A 16,309-nucleotide genomic window follows, 5' to 3' on the forward strand; every position below is an offset into this window, starting at 1 on the left:
TTTTGGTATAAGGGTCTCGGTTGCATTATGGATTGGATTATCTTTGGATGAAACAATCTACAAATTTCTGATAATATTATGATGGACTATACTGGGATTATCTTTGGATGAAACAATCGACAAATTTCTAATAATATTATGATGGACTATACTGGGATTATCTTTGGATGAAACAATCTACAGTTTTGACTCCTCTTACAGTGAATTGAATGGGACTTATTTGGGAAAGGAGCTACGGTTCACAGGCCAAGGTAATTCAATAATTAAACTCGTACTTGTAGTATCTTGTCAAACAGATATACTATGGGCTATTTGTTAATAAAACTCATGTTTACTATCTTTTGTTTGCCCTAAGTATAGATGTCTTAGTTTTTGGCATTTGAATTGCCAAAGGGGGAGATGATTGTAAGTGTACAAATGATACACATTAAAAACCCATTTGTATTGGCTAATTTAATTGTCAATCTAATTAGTGCGTGTTGAATTTCCTTATGGACCATGAACCGTATCTCCAGTCAAGAAGATATGTACAGTCTATAAGGGAGTTTATTTGGTAAGTTGGTTGTTTGGTAATTCTTGGTAATTTTGGTGGTTTAATATTTTTGGTAACTGGTTTATTGAAAATAAATAGCACTAAGTTAGGGGGAGTAGTCGAAAGTAAACGACGTCAGTGTGACTTGAATGGTATGTTTGGTACACTCTTAACTTATGACATGCATGGATTACTGGCAGCATAATATATATATGTGAAATTTGTGAAGTCAGTCAACAACCAACAAGGTCTAAATAATTAAATCCCACACACAAGTGGTCTATGGTCCAAAAGAATTAAATTCCCAACTGTAATTTATTTTATCCTGTTGTTCAGTACGTATACTACGGGACGTTAATAAAATAAAATTCTGTTATTTCCCAGAGTATATTGATACTGTAGTTTTACCAAATAAATTGCCAAAGGGGGAGATTGTAAGTGTACAAATTAGTACACATTAATTTGGCTAATTAATTAGTTTAATTTATTAGATTGATTTATTAGTTTATATTATTTAGTAGTATTATTATTTAGTTAATCTTTTTGACCAAAATCAATTTGTGGTGGAGATTTTCTCATGAAGAAGGATTCAAAATGCAAGTCAGAGATTACTAAAGAATGAGTGGCTAAGGATGTTTGAATCACATGTACAACACATAATGTGGATCAAGAAAGTGGAAGGTGAAGCGTATAAAAGGAAAGCACATCAAAAGGGAAACTTGCTAATTTTGAGACTACAATTCTGAGTGCACACTTTCCTTACAAAGCTTCCTAATTTAATATGCTATGTTATTTAATTATTAAGAAGATTTAAATCTGTAATACATGTTTTGTACGTGGTACTGCTGAAGCATCTTGTGAATATTGTTCTGGCATACGTGTGTCAGTCCTGGATAGGTGTTAGAAAGAGTGGTAGTGGTAAAGGCTCGAGGCCATATGTATTTACCTCTTGCATTGTAATACTCCTTTTGGTGAACATCTATAGTGGATTGGGTAGACGTGGAGTGCCCCGCAGATGTAGGAGAAGGAGCTCCGAACTGCGTAACAATTTCTTTGTGTTTTTACTTTCGTTTATGCTTTCTGTCTTCATTATTTATATTTGTTTAACCAAGTTTAATTAATGAACGTAACTGGTGCTTAACTTAAAAACAAGTAAAAATACATTACTTTTTGATTTCAAGATTCACGGTGCAATTTCATTCATATTTATTAAATTAATAGTAAAATAATGGTAGAAATAATTTTAGAACATTATGGATTCTCGAATTACGGATTCTTTCTCATTTTTCATTTTTTACTGCTAATCTTATTATTATTAAGTGTTTGGGTAAAAAGTTAAAATGGAAGATTTTGTTTTTAATAATAGTATAGAGTATAGATTATTAATAACGGATTCTTTTCCAATTTTCATAAAATTAGGAATTTTGATATAGAATTGTAGTACGAATAGGAAAGTAGAAAATAATATATTCTATAAGGAATTGTATTACACTATTTTATAATATTATACAAACCTTAATAGTATAGATTATTCTTAACTTACTCATTAAATATATATTTTGAAAATGAAAATCTCATTTATAATCTTGCATTGATATACTTTGAAGTACTTATATAAAAATAATCAGTGGGCATTATCCATTTGCGCAATGCGCGTAAAAAACTAGTACTATTGATAAGATTCAATCCATAGACCTCATAATCCTAGAATATCAATACAAGCTACCCCAAAATTCAAAAATCATTATACATAATAATATATTTCTATTAAAACAAATATATATAGGTGGGCCAAACTTAGGACCGCCCCACCTAGGCTGACGGGCCAAGTGAAGTGGTCCTCTAAAATCGAAACCCACACCTGCCTATATAGGGGAAGGGTGGGGCGAGCCAGCAAATAAAGCCCGTGGGAGGGGTGGGGCGAGGCGGCAAATAAATTAAAGCCTGTTTTTATCGCTCTTGTTCATAACTTAAGGGATTAACAATGTTATGCAAAAACATTAATGTAGGCTGTCGAAACGAGCCGGTAGGGTGGGGCCTGCCATATGGCAGGAGCGAACTGAAAATCCCTCCAAAATATGGGCCTAAGAGCGGCCGCCCCGCGGGCCTTGGCGGGGGCCTAGCAAATTTGAATATATATAAATTTAAATAAAAACTAATATCCTTTCAAAAAATAAAAATTAATATAAAAAGAGTTAATTACTATATACTAAAATAATTAATTTGGATAGTTTAAACATAAATTTCAATAGTTATCTCTTTGTTTTCTTGAGTAATATTGACTCTATTACAATATAGTATTGTTCGAATCTGTGACCTCCTATTTGAGAGACCTACAGATCGAGGTGCCATTTTGAACACCAAACTACCAGAATGCATTAATTAATTAATTAATATGTGTGAAATACAACTGGGTGGTGAAGAGTTCCAAGACCCAAGGACCAATGAACCAGTTGCTCGTGCCAGCTACCTGATTCGCTAACCTTTTGACATGGCGAACAGACATGTTCCCAATATCACTAGCAATCAAACAACATTGCCTAATAATTAAACCTACATACGGAAGATCCAACGAAAGCGAATTAAAATTGACACAGAAACTTAATCAATCAGACTACTCGACTATGAAACTGTTGTTCTCGCGCCATTTTAACGAAGTTAGTGCTTCCTTGACAGTTATTACCTCAGCGAGATAAGGATCCTGGAGACATATCAACCTTCCGCTCCGGGCTGCGACGAACCTACCGCCATGATCACGAATTACCGCCCCATATCCTGCGCCATCAACAAAAACCGCAGCATCCATATGATATAAGATACAAATTAATTCTTCTCCCACAAATTAATTGAAAAACAAAACTCTTTTGGAAAAATGATTAAATTTTTAATTAAAAATTATAATTATTGTTAAATTATACCATATTTATACAAACTACATGTATACAGATATTTTATTTTATTTTTAAATACCATATTTATATAAACTACATGTATACACATATATGTCTTTGTATTTTATGTAATGATGGTAAAATTAACAACAGAAAAAATATTAAGGATAGACTTGGTAAGAAATTATTAGCATCTAACCTCGGCACATCATTATTTCTAATACAATATAATGGCAATTGGCAGTAATCCTGTGATTCATCATATGAATTCGCCCCATCACTGAAAAAAACAATGCAAAATGGAGAACATATATAAAACCACATGAGAATTGAAGAAGATATTTATTTTAAACAGATTTGGCAAATAAAACAAACAATAATATAATTGAAGAGAAAAGAAACACATACCTAGCTAGCTAGCTAACATCATGAATCACGTCGTCGACAACAACAGTAAGTGGCGTATAGAAAGCATCAACTCGAATTAGGCGAGCTTTCCTGATATTGTACGCCTCCCAAGGGTCGTTTGACTCTTTCCGAAGCCACTTTCGCTCCTCCAGAATCTTCATGGCTACACCGGCAACATAAGGGGAACACTGCTCCACCTTAATTGTCTCTAGGCTGTCAATATATCTAACTTCAAATAAGATCTCTTCCAAACGATAACAACGTCTTAGGATTAGACAACTTAGTTTTGGGAAATTGGTACTCTTGACCACCCATTTCTGGAGATTTGTAGCCTCAATGAGCAACACTTCTAAGTTAGAAAATATTTCAAATGGTCCCCACAATTTATTAGAGAATGCTACTGCTGCCAAGTCAAACACAAAGTCAAGAAGACAGTTTAGTTAGTTATATTTTGCTAAGTCTGTTAGTTTGTTACATTCTGTTTAGCTCATCTTCCTCCCTGTACATATACTCTCCTTTCCTGCTGTTAATGTAATAATGAAAATTGTTTCTTCTACTTTCTGATCAACCAAATCCTCTCTTCCAAATCTTATAATGGTATCAGAGCCCCATTGACGCTTATCAATGTCGTGGGCATTACCATCTGTTAACACCAATCGGCAACAATCTTCTAGCTCGTTGACGCACCCAATTGCTACAGAAAATCCGATCCCAATTCCAAACCCTAATCCCACAGCGACTTCAACAAATGTTGCGAATTCAGTCCACTTCGATCCGAGTGATAGCACCAGTCTGTATTTCCTCCACGCAAATGAGAGCCCGGCGCTGGAACTGGTCTCATCTGTGTTGGACGGAAGCAATTATCATGAGTGGGCGAGAACAATGAAGATTGCTCTCTCATCCAAGAACAAACTCGGATTCGTGAACGGTATGATCAAGATGCCTAGCTCAGATGACCGGAAATTCTTTTTTTGGGAGCGTTGCAACAACATGGTTGTGACCTGGATTGCTCGTGTGCTCTCTCCAACCATTGCTCGAAGCGTTCTTTGGATTGATACAGCAGAAGGAGTGTGGCTAGACCTACAGAAAAGATTCAGCAAGCAAGCTGTGTTCAGAATAGCAAAAATTCAGGCAAGAATTTATCAAACAAAGCAAGATAGTAGTACTGTAAATGAGTATTTTACTAGATTAAAATTGCTTTGGGATGAGCTATCCATTTTGAGACCTGCACCTGCCTGCATTTGCCCTCAGAAATGCAAATGCAGTGACAACTATATAGGCAAAGCTGTGACAAATTTTGAAAATGACATGTTGTGTGCTTTTCTTATTGGCCTTGATGATAAGTACACTGGGACAAGGAATCAAATAATGTTGATGAGACCATTGCCAGATGCAGGAGAGGCTTTTTCTATGATCTCTCAACAAGAAAGGCAGTTTTATACAAGCCTTAACAATCCCATCAGTTTTCTTGGGCATTCTGCTGATAACCAAACAGGCAGTGCCATGCTTACTAGAGGAGATAGACAGTACTCAAACAACAAACCAAAGGTGGTGTGTAGCTATTGTGGATTCACAGGACACTCCATCGACAAGTGCTACAAGAAACATGGCTATCCTCCAAGGTGGAAACATAGAGGAAAGAATGTTGGATCTGCAAATCAGATTCAAAGCAACTCCAAGGAAATGCCTACTCATTCTGTCAACCAAGATGGATACAAGAAGTACCTTGAGTTTCTTGAATTCATGCAGAGGGAAAAGAACACTCCCCTGGAGATAAGCAGCCCTGGTATGACATCCCAAGTACCCCAGGCCAACATCATATCTGCAAATTTTGTTCCAGGCACAGAAGGATAAGGTAAGCACACTCTCAACTCTACAAATGTGTGGATTATTGATAGTGGTGCTACACATCACATAGTATGTGATAAAAGTCTTCTTACCAATCCCAATAGAACTTATGGAAAATATGTTTCTCTGCCAAATGGAAATAGAGCTGCAATTACCTATATTGGTTCTGTACATCTATCAGATTTACTTGTGTTGAGGGGTGTCTTGTGTGTCCCAGTTTTCCAGTACAACCTAATCTCTATAGGTGAATTGGTCAGAACTTCAAGCTATCAAGTGTTGATGCATTCTAACAAGTGTATAATACAGGACACAATCCTTGGGAAGATGATTGGCACAACTGAGCTAAAAGATGGTCTGTATCACCTAGCTGGGGCAGGAACTCCTTCTCTAGTTTGTAGACCTTTAGTGAATTCTGTTACAAGTAATATCTGGCATGTAAGGTCAGAACATGCTTCTCATGCAAAAATAAGAGTTCTAGAGACTTTAAATGTAAATGTAACTACTGGAAAGGAGACTATATGTGATTGTTGCCATTTGGCCAAACAGAAAAGATTACCTTTTCATGCTAGCCAATCTTCTACTACTGCCTGTTTCCATCTTATTCATGTGGATATCTGGGGCCCTTATCATGTCAAAACCTTGTTTGGACATCAATATTTTCTCACAATTGTAGATGATTACAATAGAGTGACACGAGTTCACCTTATGAGAACTAAAGATGAGGCAAAACATCTTGTGCACGGCTTTGGTAATATGGTCTACACTCAGTTTGGACAGAGAGTGAAATGCATCAGATCAGATAATTGGAAGGAATTTTCAATGCCAGAATATTACCTGCAAACAGGGACATTGCATAAGACCTCATGTGTTTACACCCCTCAGCAGAACAGTGTAGTGGAAAGGAAGCATGGTCACATTCTAGCCACAGCTAGAGCTTTAAAGTTCCAAGCTGGATTACCTGATTTCCTCTGGGGTGAGTGCATATTGCATGCAGTATATATTATGAATAGGCTACCCTCAGCAGCTTTGAATAATAAGGTACCCTATCAACTCTTGTACAATAAGCTTCCCAACTATGAGCAATTTAAGGTTTTTGGCTGCCTTGCATATGCATCTTCTCTTGGTGGTCATAGGACAAAATTCTCACCTAGGGCAAAGAAGTGCTTGTTCTTGGGTTATACTAATGGGGTTAAAGGCTACAAGCTCTATGATGTTCAAACCAAAGAAGTCCTTGTTTCAAGAGATGTGGTGTTCTATGAAGGTGCTTTTCCCTTCAAAGATAAAGTGAGCCCACAACCAATTCTACCATCCACTGGAATTGGCTATGAACCTGCAGTCACTCAACAAAGCCAAGAAGAACCAGATGATCCACACACTGTGTCTGACATACAATCAAATGCAACACCTGATGTGCAAATCCAGCCTGTGATGCAACCCCCTCCCCCAGACCTGAGGAGATCCACAAGACATAGAACTATTCCATCATATCTGGCAGACTATGATCTCCAAAAAGGAGGGGTTTCACCTCATACTCTGGCCTCAGTTATATCACATGATAGACTCTCCCCAGCCTATCAAGCCTATGTGATGAGTATTTCTTCCATCAAGGAACCTAAGACCTACAATGAAGCCATACAAAAAGACTGTTGGAAGCAGGCTATGGCTACTGAAATTGAAGCTTTACAAGAAAACCAGACATGGACTCTTGCAGTTTTGCCTCCCACCAAACAAGCCATTGGATGCAAGTGGGTTTTCAAGGTCAAACATAAGTCTAATGGGAGCATTGAGAGGTATAAGGCCAGATTGGTTGCAAAGGGATATACACAAACAGATGGGCTAAACTATCTGGACACCTTTAGCCCAGTAGCTAAAGTTACCACTATAAGGACTCTTCTGGCTGTTGCAGCTGCTAAGGGATGGAGCCTACACCAATTGGATGTCAATAATGCATTCCTTCATGGTGACCTCCATGAAGAAGTCTATATGACACTTCCACCTGGCTTCGTTGCACCTAAACCTGGCATGGTTTGCAGATTAACCAAGTCTCTCTATGGTTTAAAACAGGCCAGCAGGCAATGGAATGCGAAACTTACCACAGAATTAGTCCAACTTGGTTTTAAGCAAACTACTGCTGATCCATCCTTGTTTACAAGAGGCTCAGATGACAGATTCATTGCTCTGCTGGTGTATGTAGATGATGTGGTTCTAGCTAGTCCTGATAAGCTACAGATTCAGGAAATTAAAGGACATCTTCACAAAGCTTTTCAGATCAAAGATCTAGGTTCACTCAAGTTCTTTCTAGGTCTGGAAATTGCAAGAAATAAGGAGGGAATTTCTGTCAATCAAAGAAAATACACCCTGGAGCTGTTAGACAGTACTGATTTTCTACATAGTAAACTAGTCAGATCACCTATGATTCCCTCACTAAAGCTAAGCAAAGAAAGTGGCATTAAACTAGCAGATACTACTGAGTACAGAAGATTAGTGGGTAAGCTTTTGTACCTAAACATTACAAGGCCAGATATAAGCTTTGCAACACAAAAATTGTCACAGTTCTTGGACTGCCCCACAGATATACACTTACAAGCTGCTCATAGGGTTCTTAGGTACATCAAAGGTGCACCTACCCAACGCCTATTCTTCCCTGCATCAAATCAGTTGCATTTAAGGGGATTTGCTTACTCAGATTGGGCTGCCTGCCCGAATACTAGAAGATCAGTTTCTGGCTTTTGTATATTTCTAGGATCAGCCTTGATCTCTTGGAAGGCAAAGAAACAACTAACAGTGTCAAGGTCTTCCTCAGAAGCAGAATACAGGGCTATTGCTACAGCCTCTTGTGAAATCCAATGGCTATGTTACCTGCTAGAAGCACTGGAAATCAAAATCCAGTCACCTGCAAAATTGTTCACAGATAGTAAATCGGCTATGGCCATTGCTGAGAACCCTGTGTTCCACGAAAGAACTAAACACATTGAATTAGACTTGCAAGTTACTACATGTCACCACTACAAGACAACTAGCTGATGTTTTCACCAAGCCACATGCTCCCAACACCTTCATGGCTTTTATATCCAAGCTTGGTCTACATAATATGTATGATCCAACTTGACGGGGGATATTAGAGAATGCTACTGCTGCCAAGTCAAACACAAAGTCAAGAAGACAGTTTAGTTAGTTATATTTTGCTAAGTCTGTTAGTTTGTTACATTCTGTTTAGCTCATCTTCCTCCCTGTACATATACTCTCCTTTCCTGCTGTTAGTGTAATAATGAAAACTGTTTCTTCTACTTTCTGATCAACCAAATCCTCTCTTCCAAATCTTATCACACTTGGCCAGAGAAGGCGTTTTCTAGTTTGAGCACCTTTAAAGCACTCAATACCCTTGGAAACGTCATTATCGGGAGATTAGTCCCGCTCAACCTCAACTTCTTCAACCTTGTAGAAAACACTAGTTGCTCTAGATGGGTCATACTGTTTTCTGGGATTATAACGGTAAGTGTCTCGAGTTTCGACAAATACCTAATATAATCCAAATACATAGTATTCAAAGTTGAGTATCAAAATTATAAATCAGGAACCTTGAATATCATGTTTTTGCAATTTAAAAGAATATTAGGTTAAGTTTTTCTTCTTCTTTTTTTTTTTTTTTTTTTTTACGTTTAATATAATTAATATTCTTTTGATTATTTATAACAAGATTTAATATTTCAATTATGCTTTTGCAAGTATTTTATACAAATATAATAAATGTTAATATTTTATTAAATACTTTCAAATGATAATCTACGACACATATCTCACAATATATGAAACATGTAAGAGAAAAAACTACCACTGCCAAATATAACAGACGCTTGCAAGATAAAGATTTCATACTACAACTAAGATCCCAATCATATGCACAACAAGACAAATTTAAAACTTATTACACCATAATCTCATTGCATGACGCTGCCCTCTATACTACTGCCAGTAACCAAATTGCACATAACACACTACCAATAAAAAAAAGATGACAAGTACTGAAGATGAAGACAATGACATAGTTTCCCAAAAGAGAATTAAGGAGACTTAGAGAATTTTAAACAAAAAAAAGAGTATTTATTTAGACTATCATTTTTAGACTAAGTATTTAGATTAACGTTATTACAACGTTACAAATATTTATTTTAGTGACAATTATAATCAATCTCTTATATATTATCTTGCATTTATATACTTCGAATTACTGATTTAAATAAACAAATTCAACAGTCAATTATATATGCATGAACATCTCCTATATATATATATATATATATTGAAAATGAAAATTTATAATCTTGCATTGATATACTTTGAAGTACTTATATAAAAATAATCAGTGGACATTATCCATTTGCGCAATGCGCGTAAAAAACTAGTACTATTGATAAGATTCAATCCATAGACCTCAAAATCCTAAAATATCAATACAAGCTACCCGAAAATTCAAAATTCATTATACATAATAATATATTTCTATTAAAACAAATATATATAGGTGGGCCAAACTTAGGACCGCCCCACCTAGGCTGACGGGCCAAGTGAAGTGGTCCTCTAAAATCGAAACCCACACCTGCCTATATAGGGGAAGGGTGGGGCGAGCCAGCAAATAAAGCCCGTGGGAGGGGTGGGGCGAGGCGGCAAATAAATTAAAGCCTGTTTTTATCGCTCTTGTTCATAACTTAAGGGATTAACAATGTTATGCAAAAACATTAATGTAGGTTGTCGAAACGAGCCGGTAGGGTGGGGCCTGCCATATGGCAGGAGCGAACTGAAAAGCCCTCCAAAATATGGGCCTAAGAGCAGCCGCCCCGCGGGCCTTGGCGGGGGCCTAGCAAATTTGAATATATATAAATTTAAATAAAAACTAATATCCTTTCAAAAAATAAAAATTAATATAAAAAGAGTTAATTACTATATACTAAAATAATTAATTTGGATAGTTTAAACATAAATTTCAATAGTTATCTCTTTGTTTTCTTGAGTAATATTGACTCTATTACAATATAGTATTGGTCGAATATGTGACCTCCTATTTGAGAGAGCTACAGATCGAGGTGCCATTTTGAACACCAAACTACCAGAATGCATTAATTAATTAATTAATATGTGTGAAATACAACTGGGTGGTGAAGAGTTCCAAGACCCAAGGACCGATGAACCAGTTGCCCGTGCCAGCTACCTGATTCGCTAACCTTTTGACATGCTCCCAATATCACTAGCAATCAAACAACATTGCCTAATAATTAAACCTACATACGGAAGATCCAACGAAAGCGAATTAAAATTGACACAGAAACTTAATCAATCAGACTACTCGACTATGAAATTGTTGTTCTCGCGCCATTTTAACGAAGTTAGTGCTTCCTTGACAGTTATTGCCTCAGCGAGATAAGGATCCTGGAGACATCAACCTTCCGCTCCGGGCTGCGACGAACCTACCGCCATGATCACGAATTACCGCCCCATATCCTGTGCCATCAACAAAAACCGCAGCATCCATATGATATAAGATACAAATTAATTGAAAAACAAAACTCTTTTGGAAAAATGATTGTATTTTTAATTAAAAATTGAAATTATTGTTAAATTATACCATATTTATACACACCACATGTATACAATTTTTTTTTTTTTAAATACCATATTTATACAAACTACATGTATACACATATATGTGTTTGTATTTTACATAATGATGGTAAAATTGACAACAGAAAAAATATGCTAGTGAAGGCTTATGTGAGATTCCGGTCATGGGTGTTTTTGCTAGAACTTGCCTCATTACTCCCTAAGTGATGTCTAAGTTTTGCATGTTTTGAAGTGATTTAGGCCATTATTGTTTAGCCATAGCCTTTAAACCTGTCCCTATATATATATTTTTATCCTTCGTTTCCCCATTGTGCCTTTTGTTTGTTCAAATAAGTGCTAAGCACTTATCCCCTCTTTGTGATTGTTTTTCTTTGATTTACCCCATTATTATAACCCTTAGCCCTTGGCCAAATATTTCCCATCCACCCTTGAGAAAATGAAACTTTTATCTTTATCTTTTCTGTAAGAAGAGTTTTTATGGAGTTGTGCTACAAAAAAAGAAGCAGCTAGTGTTACAAATGTTCAAGTGTGGAGGTCATGAAAGTTTGGATTAAAATTATCTTGCTATATCCAAAAGAAGTCCAAAGACAAAGAAAAGAATGAAAAGAACAAAAAAAAAAAAAAAAAAAAAAAAAAAAAAAAAAAAAAAAAGAGATTGAAAGTTTTTGAGTTTGGATCCCCACTTTACCAAAGAGTTGCTAAGTTCTTAAAAGAAATTTGCTCCTTGGAATTATGATTATCTCATCTCTTCCAAATTTTGAAAAGTTTAGATAAATTGTTACATTCTCTCTTTTTGATTAATTTTTCCATACCACTTCTTTGTTAGCCATCACCCGTAGCCCCATTACAAGCTAAATAAAGTCCTATTTGATCTTAGCATGCATTCTTAGATTTGATCTAGGGGAGTATGAAAGGCAAGCCTAAGGGATCTCATTCATGAACCGTATCTTGCATAATCTCAATTGAGTATTTGTGCACATTTGATCCTCACATGCTTTAAATTCTTGGTGCTTGGTTATTGGCTTGGAAATGGGTCTCTTATGTGCCAAACTAATTTGATTCTTGAAGCTTGTTGTTTTGTAGCAAGTGGGTTGGTGGTTTGAAAGGTTGTGCAAGAGAGAGCATGAGTAATTTGTACGTTTTGACTTGTGATTTTATTCCTTAGTTTTGCTTGAGGACAAGCAAAAGCTTAAGTGTGAGGGGGTGATGTTATCACATCTGTGCTTGTTTTTATGGTTATTTTGAATCATCACAGTAATTAAGCTCTTTAATTTTGCTTATTTAATACATGTTTTCCTTGCTATTATCATTTAATTATGATTCACACTTGTTTTGAATATTTTACGGTGTTTGTTAGTGTTTTTGAACCATTTTAGGTCAAAGATATGACCAAGGGGAGTTCAAGGATGAGTTTGGAGTAATTTTGGATGAGTTCGGGGCCCAGTGGACTCGACGCGTCGAGCCCTTGGCTCGACACGTCGAAATTTTCCAGTAGCTAATTAATTCGCGCACAGGAAGTCTCGACGCGTCGAATATGCGTCTGTTTCTGGGATAAAAACAGACGCTTAAAGTGGCGCAGCTGGGCAAAATTCAATACAAGCACGAGATCTCTTTTCCTAATATCAATTGCGCGGATTTCAAGGCTCATATCTCCATATTAAAAGTTAGCAATTCAAGGAATCTTCCAAATTCTAAATATCATTAAAGACGACAATTTCTTTATTTAAATATAGGAATTAGAATTTGAGTCCAATTTGGTACAAGATTCCTATTTCATCTCAACTTTGTACCCACTATAAAATCCCTCCTTCCTCAACCCTAAACAGACGGAGAGATTTTTAGAGTTCTTTGTAGACAAGAAAGAGAGAAATCAAGAGGCTCAAGTCGTCTTTGGAAGCAAGGAGGAAGCCAAGGAGATTTGGGAGAATCGCTTGGTTAATTCTTGTACTCTTTTGATGATTTGTAATCCTTTATTCATATTTGCTATGTATAATTTAGCCATGCTCGGCTAAATTCCTTAGGGATTTTTGGGTGAATTTGTTTATGAACCTATGTGCCTAGTTCGTTAATTTCTTAATATATTTATGTTTGGTTTTATGATTTGTGTTGCAATCTTGTTTTAATCTGTTGTTGTTGGTAGTTAAAGGCCTAAATTACTAGCTTCACAGTCATGTTTGTGTCACCAATGGGAGTTGGGGCATAAATTAAGGCACGCACGATTGCACCTAATGGTTGGTCCTTGGGAAAGGGGAACTTATTAGGGGATGTTTATTCTAGATTATTGCTCATCGGGAGATGGTAGTAATTAGGAATAATTGAATGCTGATCTTTGATCTTATTGGGTGTTTAAGCCATGGGAGTGGAAATTCACTAGGAATAGAGATTACGGGAGTAATTCGATTCCACTTTGCATTCCCATACAAATCTTAATTCCAAACCAAATATTACAAACGTTAATTGACACTAGGTGATTAAACATTGTGATCCCAAGAATCCTATTTTGCTCTATTGTCTACAAAACCTTGCTACTTATTTTATTCTGCTTGTTATTTTATGCAATCAATCAACCTTCAAGTTTTGTTCGGACTAGTTTCATATGAGTAACCTAGTAGCTAGTGATTAGTACACCACCTCTCTGTGGTTCCACAACCGGAATACTCCGGGTATTATTTGTTTGCCCCAAATTACAGTAATCACCTATCAGTGCATGTAATTTTGCCTTGTTAACATTCATTGATCTGAGTTCAGCGGGTAGTAATACCCCTGAAAACCACTCGCAAACATTCATACACCTAGGTGCAACTACTTATAACTATGTGTGCAATTACTTAGAACTATATGTGCAATTACTTAGAACTATAGGTGCAACTAAGTATTGATGCTCAGAGTAAATTTTTACTTGCACCTATAATACATTTTGCATGCACTTGTAATACATTTTACTTGCACTTCGATGTTCAATTAATTACGAAAATGCCACCGTGTTTTTTTTTTAAAAAAAATCAGTGTTTCTCATCCATTAGATCTAGACACGTGGAAGAATAGAATTCATTCCTATTTTGCGCCTGGGCGAAGCATTCGCACATGAGTGCGATTATATATATATATATATATATATATATATGTGTGTGTGTGTGTGTGTGTGTGTGTGTGTGTGTGTGTGTGTGTGTGTGTGTGTGTGTAAATAAAAAAAATTAAATTAAGTAGCCTGCCCATCTGCATGCCTAGCGGATGAACATTGCAATTTGTTAGAATATGGTTAAAATTATGTGGCTCAAATTATGCATGAAGACTTTGTTTTTCTCCACGTTGCATGGCTTCTTGCACATTCACCGCAACTGCCGCATCACTCCCATCTTCATGTGTCATTTCTTACATTTCATGCACTTTTCTCTCCTTTTGATTAGTATAAATAGCTTCTTTACCTTTGTAATTAATGCATCTCAATTCAACATCAATTATTGAATTCATTCTTATCCTTTTTTCCTTTCTTTCACGTAGAGTATATATATATATATTTCTTTTGTAACTCTCTTATGAGAGTTTAATATTTATATATATTTTATATTTTCCAATACATCAATTCCTAATTTTTTCATTTTATATTTTCCCTATTATTTAACTTCTATAATTCTCAATTTTCGATTCTTCGCTTCCGCATTATTCCGCTATATTCCTAACAAGTGGTATCAGAGCGAGGTTTATTTGAGAATTATTTTCAAAGATGTCGACTGTCACTAAGTTCGATATCGAGAAGTTCGACGGGAAAATTAGCTTTTCTATCTGGAAGGTTCAGATGGAAGCCGTTCTAACCCAGAACGGTTTGAAGAAAGCGCTAGCTGGGAAGAAGAAGAAACCGGCTACAATGACAGATGTAGATTGGGAAGATCTGGATGACAAGGCACGTTCAACCATTCTTTTGTGCCTGTCTAAAGAGGTTCTACGTGAAGTGGTAAGTGAGAAGACTACGTCAGATTTATGGTCCGAGCTGGAGTCGCTTTATATGGCCAAGTCTCTGGCGAACAAGCTACGCCTGAAGGAGCGTCTGTACACAATCCGTATGACGGAAGGTACTTCGATTAAATCTCACTTGGATGAATTTAATTCTATTTTATTGGACTTGGAAAATATTGATGTCGTAATTGAAGATGAGGATCGTGCTGTTTTATTGCTTGTCTCTCTCCCTAAATCATACAAGCATTTCAAAGAAATTATGTTGTATGGTAATAGTAGTGATACCCTTACTTTTGACAATGTTAAGTCAAACCTATTGTCCAAAGAAAAGTTTGACTCTGAAATTAAGTCTGAGGACAAAGGTGAAGGCTTGACTGTAAGGGGTCGTTCACTTGAAACAGAGAGTAGCAATAAAAAATCTAGATCCAAGTCCAAAGGATGTAAGTCCAACAAATCCTGCAAGTACTGCAAGAAGCAGGGTCACGATGTGACTGAATGCTTCAAGTTGAAAAACAAGCAAGAGAGAGAAAAGAAGTCTGCTGAAGCTAGTGTTGTTGAAAGTGATTCAGAAGGCGATGTTATGTTATCTGTTAGCTCCGGTGACAAACGGAGCAAGACTGAGTGGATTTTGGACTCTGGTTGTACGTTCCACATGTGTCCTCACAAAGACTGGTTCGTCTCTCTGGAACCAGTTGATGGTGGATTTGTCTTGATGGGTAATGATACCCAATGCAAGGTTAGTGGAATTGGAAGTGTTCATATTAAAACTCATGATAATGTTGTCAGGACTCTTACCAATGTTCGGTATATTCCTGATTTGAAACGCAATCTGATATCCTTGGGCACCTTGGAATCTCTGGGGTGCAAGTACATAGCTGAAGGTGGAGTTCTGAAAGTCATAAAAGGCTCTCTTGTCCTCATGAAAGCTTCTCGTTCTGGAAGCTTGTACGTGTTGCATGGCAGTACTGTGACAGGTTCAGTAGCGGTATCCTCATCGATGTCTGATGCGGATCTCACTCAATTATGGCATATGCGTCTGGGGCATATGAGTGAGAAAGGC

The 16,309-nt window shown here is 36.6% G+C and overlaps 1 protein-coding gene across 1 annotated transcript; it reads left to right on the top strand.

The window, feature by feature from the left end:
* Window positions 1–4,455: 4,455 nt before the first annotated feature.
* On the top strand, window positions 4,456–5,608 carry LOC109151977. The gene is made up of 2 exons (XM_019299568.1): window positions 4,456–5,453; window positions 5,581–5,608. Exons 1-2 carry the CDS (start codon window positions 4,456–4,458, stop codon window positions 5,606–5,608), a joined length of 1,026 nt encoding a protein of 341 aa, XP_019155113.1.
* The last annotated feature ends 10,701 nt before the right edge of the window (window positions 5,609–16,309 follow it).

Source organism: Ipomoea nil, unplaced genomic scaffold (assembly GCF_001879475.1).
Source record: "Ipomoea nil cultivar Tokyo-kokei standard unplaced genomic scaffold, Asagao_1.1 scaffold2338, whole genome shotgun sequence".
NCBI lineage: Eukaryota > Viridiplantae > Streptophyta > Magnoliopsida > Solanales > Convolvulaceae > Ipomoea > Ipomoea nil.

Excerpts from the sequence above, each read along its gene's own strand:
- LOC109151977 (XM_019299568.1), top strand. The coding sequence starts at position 4,456 with ATGTCGTGGGCATTACCATCTGTTAACACCAATCGGCAACAATCTTCT. Across the intron at positions 5,454-5,580 it reads AAACATGGCTATCCTCCAAG|AGGGAAAAGAACACTCCCCT; the intron begins GTGGAAACATAG and ends GAATTCATGCAG.